This window comes from Alligator mississippiensis, chromosome 13 (genome assembly GCF_030867095.1).
Source record: "Alligator mississippiensis isolate rAllMis1 chromosome 13, rAllMis1, whole genome shotgun sequence".
NCBI classification, from domain to species: domain Eukaryota; kingdom Metazoa; phylum Chordata; order Crocodylia; family Alligatoridae; genus Alligator; species Alligator mississippiensis.
In genome coordinates, this window is record NC_081836.1 from 20,613,233 (window position 1) to 20,629,589 (window position 16,357).

Below are 16,357 nucleotides of genomic sequence, written 5' to 3' on the forward strand. Positions count from 1 at the left end.
TAGCTATGGTCAGACCGTGTACGTGGAAACAGACCACAAACCCCTAATAGCATTGTTTAACAAGCCATTATATGAATGTACTTTGAGGATTCAAAGAATGATGCTCAAGCTGCAAAAGTATGACTTAGTTTTGACCTACATGCTAGGTAAATTTACGTTTACTGCAGATGCACTCTGGAGCTATACATCCTTCTATAAAATGAGAATTATAGAAAAGTAGAGCTGTAAAGACGGAGGGAGGGTGTGCTGTGCTCCTGCTTGCCAAGCCAGGCATCCTCGGGGCAGAATTGGGGGCACTCCCCAGGGGGGGTTGGGGCACTGGGGGTGAGCCTTGCCCAAATGCAAAAATCTGTACCTCCCAAATACAGTATTAAATTTACATAATTTAGAGATTCTGAGTTTCTTCTGAGAAAGTCCAAAGGAAACATCCAATTTAATGAAAAATCTTACATTTGTGGATTGGGATTCTCTTGGTGGCAATTTAAAAATGTTCTTGTTTGATAACCTTGTTAAAGCATCTCAGATCAAGATATTTATGCAACTTGCCATTATTTTTTTCTGCAATAACTATAGAATTTACCCATTCTGTATGTTCCTGGATTTTTTGTTGCATTTGCAAATTTTCCATTCTTGCTAACACCCTCTTAAATCTACCACACAGAGCAAAATGAACTTTTCTGTTGCATGAATAACAGGAGGCACTTGCTTATTTATCTGCATCACATGTTCACTTGGCTTACAATCTAGTCCTTAAAATAAATCCTTGTACTTTGACAAGAGTGCCTCATATTCTGGGCTTGTGTCTTCCTGTATTGGAAGCAAACACTTAATGAAATTAAGTTTTCCCAAGCTCCTGCCATGGTCCACTAAGCCAGCTGACTTACTGGGTACTTATGGGGGTGGAACTGGGGATGGCAGGGGTAGGATCCAAAAGCCACAATTCAAGAGCCAAATACCAAGCCAGAGCTAGGAGCTGGGAAACAGAAGTTACCAAAACCAAAGGATAATCTCCACAGGATGAAGTACAAGAGCAAGCCAAACCAGGGTCAGGAGCAAGAAAAAAGGTCTTATGGGGAAATCCAAAGCTGAAATCTAGGAAGAGGGTCAGGAAAAAGGAAAACCAGAAACATTGTTAGGACAGGAGATGATCAGAGATGGAAGACCATAGCAGTGTGCATCAAGGCTTAGGTAATGAAGATGTTCCTTAAAAGCAGCCCCAGAACCATTCAGAACAGAGGAGGGAATTATTCAGGGTCCAGAGCCACTGAAGGAGTTTTATTGAACTGTTGTGGGCAGGGGGTGGAGGCTACTGACCGGATATGGTGGGTGGGGAAGGTGCTGACAAGGCACAGTGAACAGTAGGGTCAATTGATCCTATCCATCCCTGAGCCTGTCCTCTGCTGGGGGTGCTGGATGAAGCAGGTGAGATGTCCACGGAAACTTGTCCAGGACCTCTGCAGGGAGGATGTGCTTAGTGCCCAGATGGGATGGGGCCATGGGCAGATGGGGAGCAGCAGTACAGATAGGAGAAGCTGGGATCATGGGGCAGTGACAGTGCGAGCTTGGGGCCTGTGTCAGTGCCATGATCTTATCCCCACATGTTCCTGTGATGGTTTTTGTCATATTGAATGAAATAATTTGAATGTTTGTAATAGTTGCCCATTAGCCAGTTTCAGGAAGAAGACAAGATTTATCTTCTAATCTAGGCCATTGTTTTGGTCTACGTGCAGAAGGTCCTGACTTTGCTCAAAGTCTTAACTTTTGAATTTTATCTTTAGAGGCCTTTAACAAAGAGAACCTAAAAATGACCCTTAAGCAAATATCCCAAATTCCGAGAGATCAAACCCTAGGGCCTTTGAAAAAATTGGAAAGAAAAGGTCACTTCCAGTGGTATGGAAGTTCCCCAAAGTAATTAAAATGATCAACAAAAGAAACTGATTACCAAGCAAAAGAATATGTTAAGTAAGATCCGAGCCCAAATTTGGGGGTAGTGACAGGTTTGGGTAGGAGTGGCCCAGGACGGCAACTCACTCAATAAAAACTGTAACCTACTCTTCCAATTTGGAGGTAAACTTCACTTGCAGAACAACGAAGGAAGAATCGCAAGTGTAGACCAGATCAGACTGATCACCTGAACCACCCTCTCCGTGAACACGAATCTCTTAGTTCATGCTGAAGCTGTGGAGCGCCCAGAAGGGACTGAAGGAAGGGGACTTAGTCCTATCAGTATTGAGGCCAGCCCATTGAATCGTATTGCTGAGGTGAGCCCATTGAACCGTACTACTGAGGCCAACCCATTAAATTGTACTACTGAGGAATGAAACCATATTTAGGTGTTTGGCTTCTTGCAATTCTAGGATTGTAAGTATATTATGAAAATAATAGTATTGATTCAAATTTAACTTTTGGTTGTAATTGTAGTTGTTTTTGTAATACTAATTCTTATAGCATTGTTTGGGAAGGAAGTGCATTTGGAGCATTGTTTCTGATATATGTAATTATTGTGTTCTTAATGTTTGTGGTATTTCTTAAAGCTAAGCAGTGTTATATGTGTAGCAAAGAATTTTTAAATAAAATTGTGTTGTATGAATTAAGTGTGTAATCATTGTGAAATCATGCAATCAACTAACTACTCCCCCAGCCAGTGCATCAAAACGAATCAGTAAATTGTGTGGAATCTTCTCTATTCCATAACCCACTAGAGACAGTTTTATCTGGTTTTATGAAAAGGGATGTGTGGGAAGTGGACATGGTTTCATGGGAAGGGACATGTGGCCTGGGCTCAGCACTGTTACTACCCCATGATCCTGGCCCTAACCCTTCCCACCCATCCTGCTTTTGGATACTGCTCCTCACCTGCTTACAGCCCCATCCCATCTGCCCAGCCAAGTACATCCTGCCTGTGGGGGTCCCAAGTCGGTCTCCATGGAGACCCTGCCTACCTGCTCCATCTTTCACCCCTGGCTGTGGGTGTGGGCTGGAGGGGCCAGGGTGCCTGTGCAGTGGGGCCAGGTCTGGTGTCAATGGTGGAGACACTGGCAATGACAGTTGGGCAGAGTGAGCTGTCACTGTGGGGGCTGCCAGGAAGCTGAGTCCACCCACTTTGCTGTCCCCACCTACCATGGATCTGGGGGCAGCAGGAGCAGCAACACATCCCATGGCCTGGGATGCCACCCTCCACCACCCATACCTGGGCTTGGCAGGGATAAGGGACCTGCCATTGGCCAGATAGAATTCCTTGGTGGTCCAGTTCTGGCCACAGACTGTATTTTGCCCACCTCTGACTCAGAGGGAAGGGGCTGGAGATCATCTGGCCATGATTAGTTCTAACTGGGATAGCCACGCTTAACAAGGACTGCACAGCAGGAGCTACCTGAGCTTTAAATGGTAGACCAGGGGTGGGCAATTATTTCAGCTGCAGGGCCACTTAATGAGTTTTGGTGAGCTGTCAAGGGCCACAAGGGTAGCTCTGCCCCCCGGTCGCCATCTTGGGACCAGAAGTCCTGTCCCTAACCTTTGACCTTTGCTGCCAGAAGTCCCTCCCCTTGCCCCTGGAAGTACTCCTTTTGGCAAAGGGGTTTACCGTCTTGAAATCGGGGGAAAAAAAATATATATATTAAAAATCAAACATCTGCAATAATATATTTTAATTTTATTTAAAAAAATTTTTTTTTTATTTGTGTGTATTTGCATACTATACATAGAGGTACACTACATAATATAGCTCAAAATTAAGTCTTATTCTTGTATATTGTGGGGTGGTATAGAGGGACATGAGGGGTAAGAGTGGGTCAGTATGGGGCTTCTGGGGAGCTGTGGGTGCATGAGTATGTGGGGTGGGGGAGCCTATGGGTGGGGTATGTGGATGTTTGGGGTTGTGGGTGTGTATGGGGTTTGTGAGGGGCTTTGGGTGTGGGATGTGCATGGGGTGCGGGGTTGCCTGCATGTGTATGGTAGTGAGTGTGAGTGGTGGGTGTATGTGGGATCACCTGTTACAAACACACCCTCCTTACATATGCCTCCACTTTGCACACAGCCCCTGGCCACCAGTGGCAGCAACAGGCGGTGAAACCTCAGGGTGCTCAGGACCCATGGCAGGTGGAGCTCACAGGCAGTGCACGGTCCCAGAATTATATGTGGCTGGGCTGCCAGCTCCATCATGTGGGGCTTACATGCCTGAGCCCCATGCTGTCAGGGGGAGCCCTGCATGATGAAACCAACAGTGGAACTCATGGGGTTCAGCTTGGTGGCAGGAAGAGGGACGGAGTGAGCCCAGTTCTAGAGCACAGAGCTCCTTGCCATTTGCCATGACCTGTGCATGGCAGTGAACAGGGTTGGGCTGCTGGCTCTATCATGCAGGGCTCCCCCTGGAGGTGCGTGGCTTGGGTGCAGAACCAAGGAACTGGATATGAGCCCTGTGGAGCCCCGTGTGATGGAGCCAGGTGGGCCCCACACCCCCGGTCTCCATGCTCCTGTTGCCCTGCACTCCCACCCAGCTGCCACTCCACTCCCACTCACTATCACTGACCCTGCCTGACACCCTGCTTCCCCCTACCCCTCCTCCACCCACCCACCACCACTGCTGCCACTTCCCCCAACCCTGCCCACCACCACTGCCCTTCTGCTACTGCTTCCCTTCCTTCCCACCTACTGCCACTCCTCACCTCTGCCCATGCTTCCCACCCACCCACCACTGCTGCTGCTCTCCCCCCACCACCCTTCCCCCATCTGCTGCCACTGCTTCCCTTCCTGTAGGGATGGGGTCAGGGCCATCCCATGGCAGAGGGTGGAAGTGCAGTGTGTGCTGCTCGTATGTGAATGAACAGGTCTCAGCCCCATGCAAACACAGCAGAGGCACCCTGGAGCTGGGCCAGATACAATTAATCAGTAGGCACCTGCCTGTGGGCTGCAAGAAATCACCTGGTGGGCTAGATCTGGCCCAGGAGCCATATTTTGTCTGCCCCTGTGGCAGACGGGGGAGAAGTCTTATACTGTCAGACCACAAATTGGTGTCACTACCTTAAGTACCACAATAAATGGATATTTATACACCCTATTTTTATACTGAATACTAACAATGTACCTCCCTTTCATTGGTATATTTGTTCCTCAATAGCCACTTATTTTTATGCTTGATGGACTCATCTTTGATCTCTGTTTTAAATTCCCTATATTAATCTGTGGTAAAATATTAACCGCTGCTCTAGTGAAGATGTAAAATATACTGTTGTCCCATGCACTCCCACTGGCAAAATCCAGTTATTCTTATTGGTTTTACTTCATTCTACCACAGAAACATAGAGGGCTGCGAAGGTACTGTTAGACCCCAACTCCATGCAGTGCCCAAAGACTACGGAAATGATGGTCCAATTGCTCATGGATCCTGGTACTCATTAGCCAGAGCAAGCAGGGAGCAAATATCAGCACACATTGCTTGAAACAGCTTTATTTAGAATGGAGACAGCTACAGGCGAGTTCCCTCAGAGATACCCAGTCTATGAACACAGGGAGCAGCCCTGAACAATAGTTTTTTTTCCCCACATTTATACACTTTGGTTTATACTCCTTAACATTCACTCCACCTCATCCCTCCTTCTGTTCCACCCATTTCTCCTCCCATCTCAATCTCCACCTCTGTTTAATTTTTGCTTCCTTAGCATGGACTTGCCTATGCATTTCATTCATTTACATTTCCTTTGCTATGAGTGCATGTCTAAGACCTTGACTCCTGCTCTTCAGTCAATGGGCGGACTTTGACCAAAACCTGAAAGCTTCTGGAGGCTTCTTTATCGATCATCATTCACCTTTTTGCATATGTTCATCTCGAATTCTGTTACCAATTACATGTTGTTTTTCACATTCCAGTCTGTTTTTTAGTCTCAGGCTGTACCATCTTCCACATTCCTAAAATGTCATCTCATTCACAGCACACAGACTCACACAGATTCACTTGCTGCTTTTTCCTCAGAAAATGGTTGACACAGTTAAGATGGTTACTTAGCATAAGCAAATGGCTGGCTTAGATATCATTCTGCCTTGTGGTTAGCAGCTTTTGCTAGCCACAGGTTAAAGCCTTGTTTCAGCTGCAGATTCAATGCTCCCCGAACATCCACATAGTGTTACCCTAATAGGTACCTCCATAGGTCATCTAGTCCAATGCCCTGCCTGAAGTAGGACAATCCCATACAAGCAGATCCTGGGATGTCATTCTTCCATTGAGGCCACAGCTGGAGTACTGCATCCAGTTTTGGGCCCCGCAATTCAAAAAAGGATGTGGAGAAGCTTGAGAGAGTCCAGAGAAGAGCCACGTGCATGATCAGAGGTCAGAAAAACAGACCTTACGATGACAGGCTGAGAGCTATGGGGCTCTTTAGCCTGCATAAGTGCAGGATCAGGGGTGATCTGATGGCCACCTACAAGTTTATCAGGGGTGTTCAACAGGATCTTGGGGAACGATGGTCAAACAGTTACAAACTACTGCAAGACTGTTTCAGGCTGGACATAAGGAAGAATTTCTTTACTGTCCAGGCTCCCAAGGTCTGGAATAGCCTGCTATTGGAGGCAGTTCAAGCACCTACATTGAACACTTTCAAGAGTAAATTGGATGCTTATCTTGCTGGGATCCTATGACCCCAGCTGACTTCCTGCTCTTTGGGCAGGGGGCTGGACTCGATGATCTTCCGAGGTCCCTTCCAGCCCTAATGTCTATGAAATCGATGAAATCCATAATCTAACCTCTTAGTAAAACTGCTGACACAACAGAAAACATGACACCCTAACCTGCCACAGTAAAGCAAGGGGGCCATGGTGGCCAATATCCTGCTGCTGCAAGGTGGTTAATATATGCTTAAGAGATCCCAGAAACAGGACCACACCCCCTACTAGAGAGGAAGGCAAAACCTCCTACAGTCCATACCAATCTGAATGGGGTAAAATTCCTTCCTGACCTCAAATACAGAAATTGGTCTGACCCTGGTCAAAGGCAAGGCAAGTCCCTCTAGCTGAGATCCTCCAGATTAAGTTCCACCAAAAGCACTGGCACACCCCAGTCAAAAACCTCAGCCTTGGCTGTAGCCAACAGCCAATGCCTCTGAGGGAGGCTTCAATGCACCCTGACATCAGTAGCAGAAAAGTGGAGAGGAGAGGGTTGCACAGCCAAGAAACTTCAGAAGTATATGAAATATGTATAGTACAACATAGTCATAGCTATACCTAGATCATCCCCAGTGGCCACTGGCAATGCATAGGGGGTGCATTGGGTGCACATGTACCCCCTGAGATTGGCCATGCACCCTCTGGAACCTCCAGCCACAAAACTGGAGGTGCCAGTGGAAGTGCACTTCTGATTTCATCGCTGGCTTGGTGATGTACTGCTTGGACCTCTCCCCCCCAGTCGATGATCAGCTGCTGGTAGACCCCCCCCCCCCAATCAGTGATCTGGTGCCCCCCCAGACTCAAGAGGCACCAGTTGCCCATGCTAGTGGCTGCCCAACCTCCTCTTAAACACCTCCAGTCCAGTCAGTTTAGTCCACTATCTCAGTGTTCTAACAGCAAAGAAGAGTTGTCTTGGTATGCAGTATAAAACTAATTTCCTGCAACTTCAAGCCATGGGTCTGCATCCTCCTTTCTCCAGCAAGAGAGAAAAGGTGTTTTTCCTCTTCTTTATGCATGTCACAAACAAAGCCCTGTGACATTTTTGTTCCCTGCCTCTAGACCCTTTCTAACTTTTCAATGTCCTCTTTAAAATGTGGATCCCAAAACTGCACACAATACTTTAGATGTGGCCAAACCCGTGCCAAGTAGAAAAACACTATCTCTTCCTGTGTCTAATGGCACCTAATGCTTCTATTGATTCATCCCAAAGCCACATTTGCCTTTTGTACAACTGTATCACATTTCTGAATTGTATTGAGTTTGTGATCTACCAGGACTCCCAGATCCTTCTCCATAGTGCTGCCATTCAGCCAGGTGTCACCCATTTTATATTTGTATTTTTGGTTATTCTTCCCAAGATGTAGCATCTTGCATTTCTCAGCAAGATCATCCTGTCAGCTCTAGATGAGTTTTGCAGTCTGTCAAGATGCTTCTGAGTTGATCTCTCATCCTCCAACACATTCACAATACTTCCCAATTTCATGTTATTTGCAAACTTGCCAGCATCCAAATAATTAATGAATATGTTGAACAGCACTGGGCCTAGAACAAAGCCCTGTGAGACACCACTGGAAACCTCCTGCCATCCTGATATGCATCCATTTATAACTACCCATTCTTACAGCTATTGAGCCACTTGTCTATCTACCTTATATAGCAGTTTTGTCTAGCGCACATTTCTTTAATTTGTTTGTGACATGCAGGACCTTGTCAAAAGTCTAGATAGACTATATACAGGTTGACCTGGACAGGCTTGTGAGATGGGCAGACCTCAACCTGATGTTGTTTAATACAGAAAAAAGTAAAGTGCTCCATCTGGGAAGAAATAATCCACAGCACACTTACAGGCTTGGCAGTGCTACATTTGTTAGCACCACAATTGAATGAGACCTGGCTGTCATGACTGACAACAAAATGAACATGAGCCACCAATGTGATACTGTAGCTGGCAGAACTAATCAAACACTGATATGCATCTACCAAGGCATCTCGAGCAAGGCTAAGGACATGGGCGACTGGTGCCACCTTAGTCAAGGGGTGCACTTGCCCCCCTGTGACCATTCCCACCGACCAGGGGGCGTTCCCCCTGTGGTCAATCCTGCTAACCGGGGGGGTGGGGAGCCCTCGTGGCCGATCTTGCTTCCCTGGGGGACCCCCACAGCCAATCCCATGATGGCCAATCGCTGTGGCCAATCACTGCAGCCACTTCTGGGAGCAGCTGCAGCGATTGGCCAGCGTTTGCAGGGGGTGCACTAGTACTCCCGCCTGCCCCCCCCCCCAATAACCGAAGCAGTGAGCGTGGCCAGTCAGGGTGTGCACCAGCGCACTCAGGGGGTGCACATGCAACCCTGTGCATTCCCTATGCATCACCACTGGCTAAGGTTGTCATTTTCCCTCTCTTCTTGGCCTTGGTGAGACCACAGCTAGAGTTCTGCATTCAGTTCTGGGCACCACACTTCAGGAAGGATGGGGAAAAGCTCAAGAGAGTCTAAAGGAGGGCCACATGCATGAATAGAGGCCTTAGAGAACAGGTCATATGAGAAGAGGCTGAAAGATTTGGGACTGTTCAGCTTGGAGACGAGAAGACTCAGAGAGGACTTTGTGGAAGGCTATAAGTATATCAAGGGCATACATCAGGGCTTGGGGGAGCATCTATTCACCAAGACCTCCCAGGGAAGGACAAGAAACAATGGGCACAAGCTGATTGAGGATCGCTTCAGACTAGACTTAAGGAAAAACTTCTTTCCAAGCTGAGTATTGAGGGTTTGGAACAGGCTCCCCCTAGAAGTGGTACAGCCATCCACCCTGGCAATCGTCAAAAAGCATTTTGATGCTCATCTTGCTGGGGTCACCTGATTCCAACAGTCTTTCCTCCCCAAGTAAAGGGGAGCTGGACCCGATGAGCTGCAAGGTCCCTTTCAGCCCCTAGCAATTATGAAACTATGAAACTATATCCATAGCATTCCCATCACCCACCCTGGTACTTAGTTTGTAAAAGAAAGAGATTGTGTTTGCTTTACACAAATTGTTCTTAGTAAATTTATGCTGTGATCAACTTTTCCTTTCCAGATGCTTGCAAAATGAGTTACTTAAGATATGCTCCAGTAACTTCCTGGGTGTTGAGGTGAGGCTAACTAGTCTGTAGTTCCCTGGATACTCTTTTTTTGCCTTTTTAAAGATGGGCAATATGTTGGCCCTTTTCTAGTCCTCTGGTACCTCACCCATCTCCCACCATTTCATGAAGATCATTGCCAGGGGCTCCAAAATCTCCTTCGCCAGTTCCTTCAGCACCCTCAGTTATAACAGATTTTCAAATATAGCACAATGTTTAGACCCATGTTGCCTTCCACATGCTGCTGCATGTGCACCTATAAGCTCTTTCTCCTAGCATGTCCGTTGCCGGTGGAAAACCCCATCCTATAGTTTGGCTTCCTACCAGCAGAAAATTCCACCTTATGAAATGACTTTTTCTGGCCATATTCTTCCATGCCTACAACCCCTTGTGGTGCATCCAGCTCTTCATCCTGGGCTTTCAAAGTCTCTGCTTTCCTTCAGATTTGTTTAATCTTTTCTAGGGACAAATTTCCCTCACCCAATAGCCTTTCTTGTGATGCAGTGTCTGCAATGCCACAAATAATCCTATCTCTAATCATAGATTCTGCCAAGGTCCCAAAAGCACAGTTCTTATTCAATCTCTTTGTTCACTAACATATTGATCTATACTTTGTCCTGTTCTTAGTTTGCACATAAAAAAATCTGTGCCTTTTAAGGGTTTCATTCTTTTTTAGCATGTAGTACTCCTCAAATGTTGAAATTATTACAGTTAACTTCATATTTTGCCCTTCTGCAAAGGTGAAGGTCTTATAAATAGCCACAACTTTCTTCTCCATGGGTGCATCTACATGAGATGCTAACTGTGCAGTAGCCTAATAACACTGCACAAAAGCATGCTGGGCAAAACCCATGTTAATATACTACTGCATAGTAGTATTAGGCTACTGCACAGTTAGCATCCGTAAAAATGCATGTGCCAGTGCTACTGTGCAGTAGCATCAGTTACTGTGAACTGATTTAGTACTTGGTTATGCAAGTACTAAACTTAATATGCAATAACTATGGCACATTAGTGAATGTGTAGATGCACCCCATGATATGCAAGAAGACTGGGGATTTGACTGTATCTTTTTTGTCTTATGCCCCTATGCCTGCTAGGTACCATGCAAAACGTTTTGTGAATGCCCTCCAGTTCTCTGCCATATTGCCTGATAACAGAAGGGCTGGTGGAGGTTGCAATGCTTCTATGACTAACTGTCCTTTTATTTAGAGTATATGTCTGTGAAGATTCATTACAGGGTCTTTGTTTTTCCATATGGCTGTGTTGTACCACTTGCTCTCAGTTTCCAACTTCTTTTTTAGTCTGGAATTCAAATTCTTTCACTTCTTTGTCATTCACCAGTACTGACACCATGTAGTGATCATCAGGTTCAATGAAGATAACTGGGAATGAATTAGATGAACTAAACAAATTTTACTGTAGGACAGTAGACAAGCCTCTACAATCCTTTAGTGTCTCTAACTGGTTACTCCCTAACTGAGGGACCATCTCACAATTCCTAACTCTTCTAAATTACAGAATGTGTTCAAAGTATAACTTTTATCCCTACACATAGCTGGGTGCCTGTAGGTATGCCAGGAGGCTGCTCCAGTGTGCTGTAATTACAGCACATCAGAGCAGACTCAATTAATTGAGTCTTCTAGAGCATGCTAATTAGCACATTCCAGCCAGCCTCCATGTCTCATGTATCAGTGTCCCCACACTTCAAAATAGTGGAGGGGGCACTTTAACTAAAACTTGTTTGATGAGCTTTAGTTCAAGCATCCCTGCTGCCATCTTGAAGCATGGGGTTGCTGATACATGAGATGCTGCAGCACTTTAATTAGAGTGACTCTCAGAGCTACTCAGATTAAAGCACCCACGGTCACAGAGAACATGTAAAAATGCCCCATGTTTCCCTGTTGAGGAAGCTAACATAAGCCATTTTCACCCCATGATACTTGAGGTTCCTCCAAGCCTTATTATTGGTTGATTTGAAATGGCATAGTATTGGAGGCCCTGTTCTGGAGAGACTGTTCTAGATCTGTTTAACATATTTATTAATAAATTGTGTGCAGGACTAAAGAGCTTCCTGGTCAAGTTTACAGACAATATATAACTGGAAAGGTTTGCAAATTTTTGGAGGATATAATCAGAAGTCAAAAGAATATTAGAGAATTGGGCTATTTACAAATGAAATTTTATTTCTGGCTGCATAAGTCCTCGGCATGTAGATGACTATATACCCATGCAGACTGGGTAAGTGGAGTAGGATACATGTGCCCCTGGCTACATGTATGCAACTTTTGTTTGGCATCTAAGGCCTGACAAACATAGTTAGCTGAAATGCACGACTAGAAAATGTTGGACAGAGGAGAAGGGCATTTCTGTCATCTGTCCACAATGGCTGAGTAGGAAGGCACTACCCAGGAAAATAAAAAACCCAGATTCTAGTTCCCCCTTGCTCAGAAGAGATTTGAACATGCAATTTTTCACTTCCTAGCACAGGACTTTAACCACAACACAGATCATGCACTAGCTATGTTTTCCAGCACTTCTTTTAAAACTGGTCTCCTGGGCAGCCGCAAGATGAAAAGTGGGACCAGGGAAAACAAGAAAGTCAGAGTGTGTGAGGCTTGGTGTTTTGGCTGTTAGCCCTCATAAAGAGAGAGCTCTGGGTTCTGTCTTGGAGCCTGTTCCCAGTGAAGCCAAATGTTCTCTGTATACCCTTCCACCCATGCTTTCCAATTATTATTAAATGCAATGCTTAGCTTCAAAAGAAGTACAAGAGAAGGCACTACTAGGATTACCATATGTCCCCATTTTCCCAGACGTGTCCTCTTTTTGGGTCCTCTGATATCTATTCAGGCTGCTTTTTGAAATCTGAACAAATGTCTAGGATTTTTTTCTGCTCCACTGCTGGGAGCAGGGGGGAGAGTGATTGGAGGCAGGAGTCACCACATGTGTGTGCACATATGCACTAGGCTGGCATACAGCCAGGCAGGGTGTTGGGAACAGCCTCAGCAGCTGGATGCAGGTAAGTCTATGGGAAGTGGGGATTGGAGGACCAGGGTTTGAGGTCTGTCTGGGGGGTGTGTGTGTGTGATGAGCTAGCTGGTGGTTGCTTGGCCTGGATGTTTTGAAAAGTTCAAAAATGATTGTGGGGGGAGTATTTCCTTTTCCCCACCAGTCAGGCCCCAGAAAAGGAGAAGGCTTGCCCCCTGCCACTCAGGGGCCAGGTAGGGAAGCTGGACCTGAGAGCAGATTCACCTCTCATGTTGCTTGATTGGTCCCACCAGCCACCTGGAGGGGGATAAAAAGGGGAGAGATCACTGAGGAATGAAGAGGAGGGGCCCTGAAGAGCTGGTGAGATCTGCCCAGCGGGGGTGGAGCGATTGCCCCACAGAAGCCCAGAAGCCAGCAGAGGGTCCAAGCTGCAAGCAGTGGCTCAGCTCAGCAGCAGTAGCATGCACAGTGGATCCCCTGCTTGGATCAAAGCCCCAGGCCGCAGACGGTGGCTCAAGCTTTGGGAGACCAGGCAGATTGGCATGCAGATGGTATGTGGAGGATCCAAGCCCCAAGCTGCCCCCTGGCAGTGTGAGGCCAGGCTGCTTGGAGTGCAGATGACATCTGGAGGATCCCAGAGGGGTGAGAGCCTGGAACCCCAGACAGCTGCCCAGTCATTGATAGCTCAGTGGTAGAGCTTTCATCTACCATGTGAGAGCACCAGGTTCAATCTTTGGCTAAGGCATTGAGAGGGTGAGGTGTTGGGGAAAGGAAATACTCACTGGATTGAAGGGCTTCCCCCCTCTGGGGTGCCTGCATCTTGAATCTGTGCCCGAAATTTTGTGAAACCCTGCGACTCAAGCTTGTTGTTGATTTGTCTCTCCTAGATGTATATGTGTACCTTACCTTTACTGAATCCCCTCTTGTTCTCCTGCACCCATTGCCTTCCCCACCTGTGTCACATCTTAACATGATATGACATGTTAACCCTATTAAACCCATATATGATTAAGTTCCAACTGGTCTTGGCTCTACTCTATAGGGGATAGGAGGGAAACGGCTACCCCTCCCACAGTATACTAGCACTTGCTAAATCCCTTCAATTGGAGAGGGGGTACCTTTTCTGAGTACCACCTGGGTTACATACATTTGTATATGTGTATGTCAGGGGTGTGTGGAGTGGATGGGTGTGTGTGAGGGGGAGGGTGCATGGCAGTGCTGGAGGAAACTATCCAGGAACTGAGGCTGTGGCAGGACAGAGGGAGCAAGGGAGGAGGCACCTGATCCTCCAACGGGGAAAGGGGAAGTGGGGCTCTTTGAGGGCAGCAGAGAGCTCCGTGACTGGGCTGACAGCACCAGGGCCAGTGCCCATGGTTGTAGGGTCAAGGTGACCAGAAAACACCACCTGGGAGAGGCATGGACAGGCCATCTGTTGCAGTACTGGAGGCCCAGCCCAGGGTGGGGGGGGGGGGGTGCCACAGGCCTCCCCTCTTCTTCCCTTCAATCCATGCCAGGGCCAGACATGCTCTGCTGCTGCTCAAAGGAATTGGAGTTGTCATGCTCTGGCCTGGTTGCCAGCAGCCCCCTCCAGCAGGCCTGGGGGTGGCGGGGCAAGGGGCTGTGGGTTGGGAGTGAGAGTTACCGGTGTGGCTGGAGGGGCTGTGACTTGGGAGTGAGGAGCACAGATGGTGAGGGGCTGTGGATTGGGATTGCAGGGCACTGGCAGCACCAAAGGGTTGCACGTCAGGAGTGAGGGGCACCAGCAGGGACAGGGGGCTGTGGAAAACTGTGGGTGAGGAGTAAGGGGTACTAGCATGGTCGGGGGGGGGGGGAGGCAGGGAACTTTGGGTCAGGAGTGAAGGTCAGCAGCAGGGATGGAAGGATGCAGGTTGGGAGTGAGGGGCAGTGGCAGGGACAGGGGAATGTGGGTTGGGAGTGAGGTGTCCCCCTGACAGGTGTCCTCTTTTTTGGAACTGGATATACGGTAACCATAGGCACTACCTAATATCTGAATGGTGGAGTGGTGGTTAGCACACTGTGTTGGAAAGTAACAAGGGTGTAAGAAAATCTGAAAGGAAAAAGGCTGAGGAGAGATAGAAAAGGAAGAGATGGTACATGGTGTTTTGTGACAAAGAGATGCTAGTTAAAGACATACAGCTCCATACATGAACTGGGAAGAGAAAGAGAATGTTTTGGTTTCAGTTACTGTTTTTGTTGTGGGATGACAGAAGCATTAGCTATTGATGGGTGATAAATGAGAATGTAAGCATGGAAATACAAAGTGTGATGTAATAATTCTGTCATGATGTGGAGATGTGAAAATAGAGATATTTAATAAACTAAATATCTGAAAATACAGATTGTGTTGATATTTTTATTTAAAATACAGTGAAATAATGAAATAGTGAAACAAAATGTTACTTCAAAATTTCCTTCCAAAAATGTGGAAATGTAATGTTTGACTCAACTGAAATTTTCAGGTCTTTTCCCTGACCTGCTCTCTTTATTTACTTACTGGTTTATGAATCTGCTTCAATAACTCTTAAATAACAAAGATGCATGGTTTTTATTTTAAAAAGCCAAGCTGACCTGGGTGTTCTGTGCTCCTCTCATCATTAATCATTTCAGCCTGTCTAATTAATGTTAAATGCTTTCATAACTCTTGAGTGTCAATGACAAAAGTAAATGATGAAGTATAGTCATTAGTTCAGAGTGTAACATTCCAGAATCCTCCTAAACTGTGATATTCATTTATCAAATTGTAATATGTAGGGCTTTTTTCTTACTTTTTTTGTGGAAATCCTAGATAAAGAAGCTCTGCTGCCAGCTCCTCAAAATATCTCTATTTTTTCCACCAATATGAAGCACTTCTTAACCTGGAGTCCGGTGATCATCCCTGGAGAAACTGTGAGATACTCTGTTGAGTTTCAGGGGTAAATTTCATTTTTTTTTCTCCACTGAACATTGCATTGACTATACTTGTTTACATCATTAAAGTTGTCTCCATTATATGCTAGTGTTTTCCACACATACATGCAAGTACTACTTTTGGCACACAATTTTGGATTCTATTTTTGGCACATTGCAGACACACAGCATCCATACACCAACTGAGCGTAGTCAACATAGCTGCCTTCTGGATCAAGCACAATAATCTAGCAGTCCTGGAAAATCCCATGACTAATGGGTGATCGATACCAGAGGGAGAACAGGACCCTCCTATGATTTAGCTAACTAACCAAATGGTTGGCCACCTACACCACATACAAAAGGGATTTAAATCTATATTTCCCAGCATAATGCAGGTGATAGCAATGTAAGTGGAAGTAGAATCTAAACTCTGTGTAAGTGCCAAAAATTGTACTACATAAATACCGCTTAGGTACAGAACACTGAGAGTGAGTGTAGTAGATGTGTAGGGAGGCTGTTTGCTCTGACATGCTGTAATTGAGTCTGCTGCAGTGTGCTAATTAGCATGCTTCCAGCAGCCTTTGAATCTTGTGTATCAGCATCCCCACACTTCAAAATGGTGGCAGGGGCACTTTAACTAAACCTCTTTTGATGAACTTTGGTTAAAGCATCCCCCACTGCTATTTTGAAGCA

General features: G+C 46.2%; 1 protein-coding gene across 1 annotated transcript in view; it reads left to right on the forward strand.

Moving 5' to 3' along the window:
* The window catches only part of IL20RB (interleukin 20 receptor subunit beta), an 81,729-nt gene that overhangs the window by 23,146 nt on the left and 42,226 nt on the right, over positions 1–16,357 (forward strand). The window contains exon 2 of the mRNA XM_006258621.3: positions 15,561–15,687. Coding sequence (XP_006258683.2) covers positions 15,561–15,687 — 127 coding nt within the window. The remainder of the gene's footprint in view (positions 1–15,560; positions 15,688–16,357) is intronic.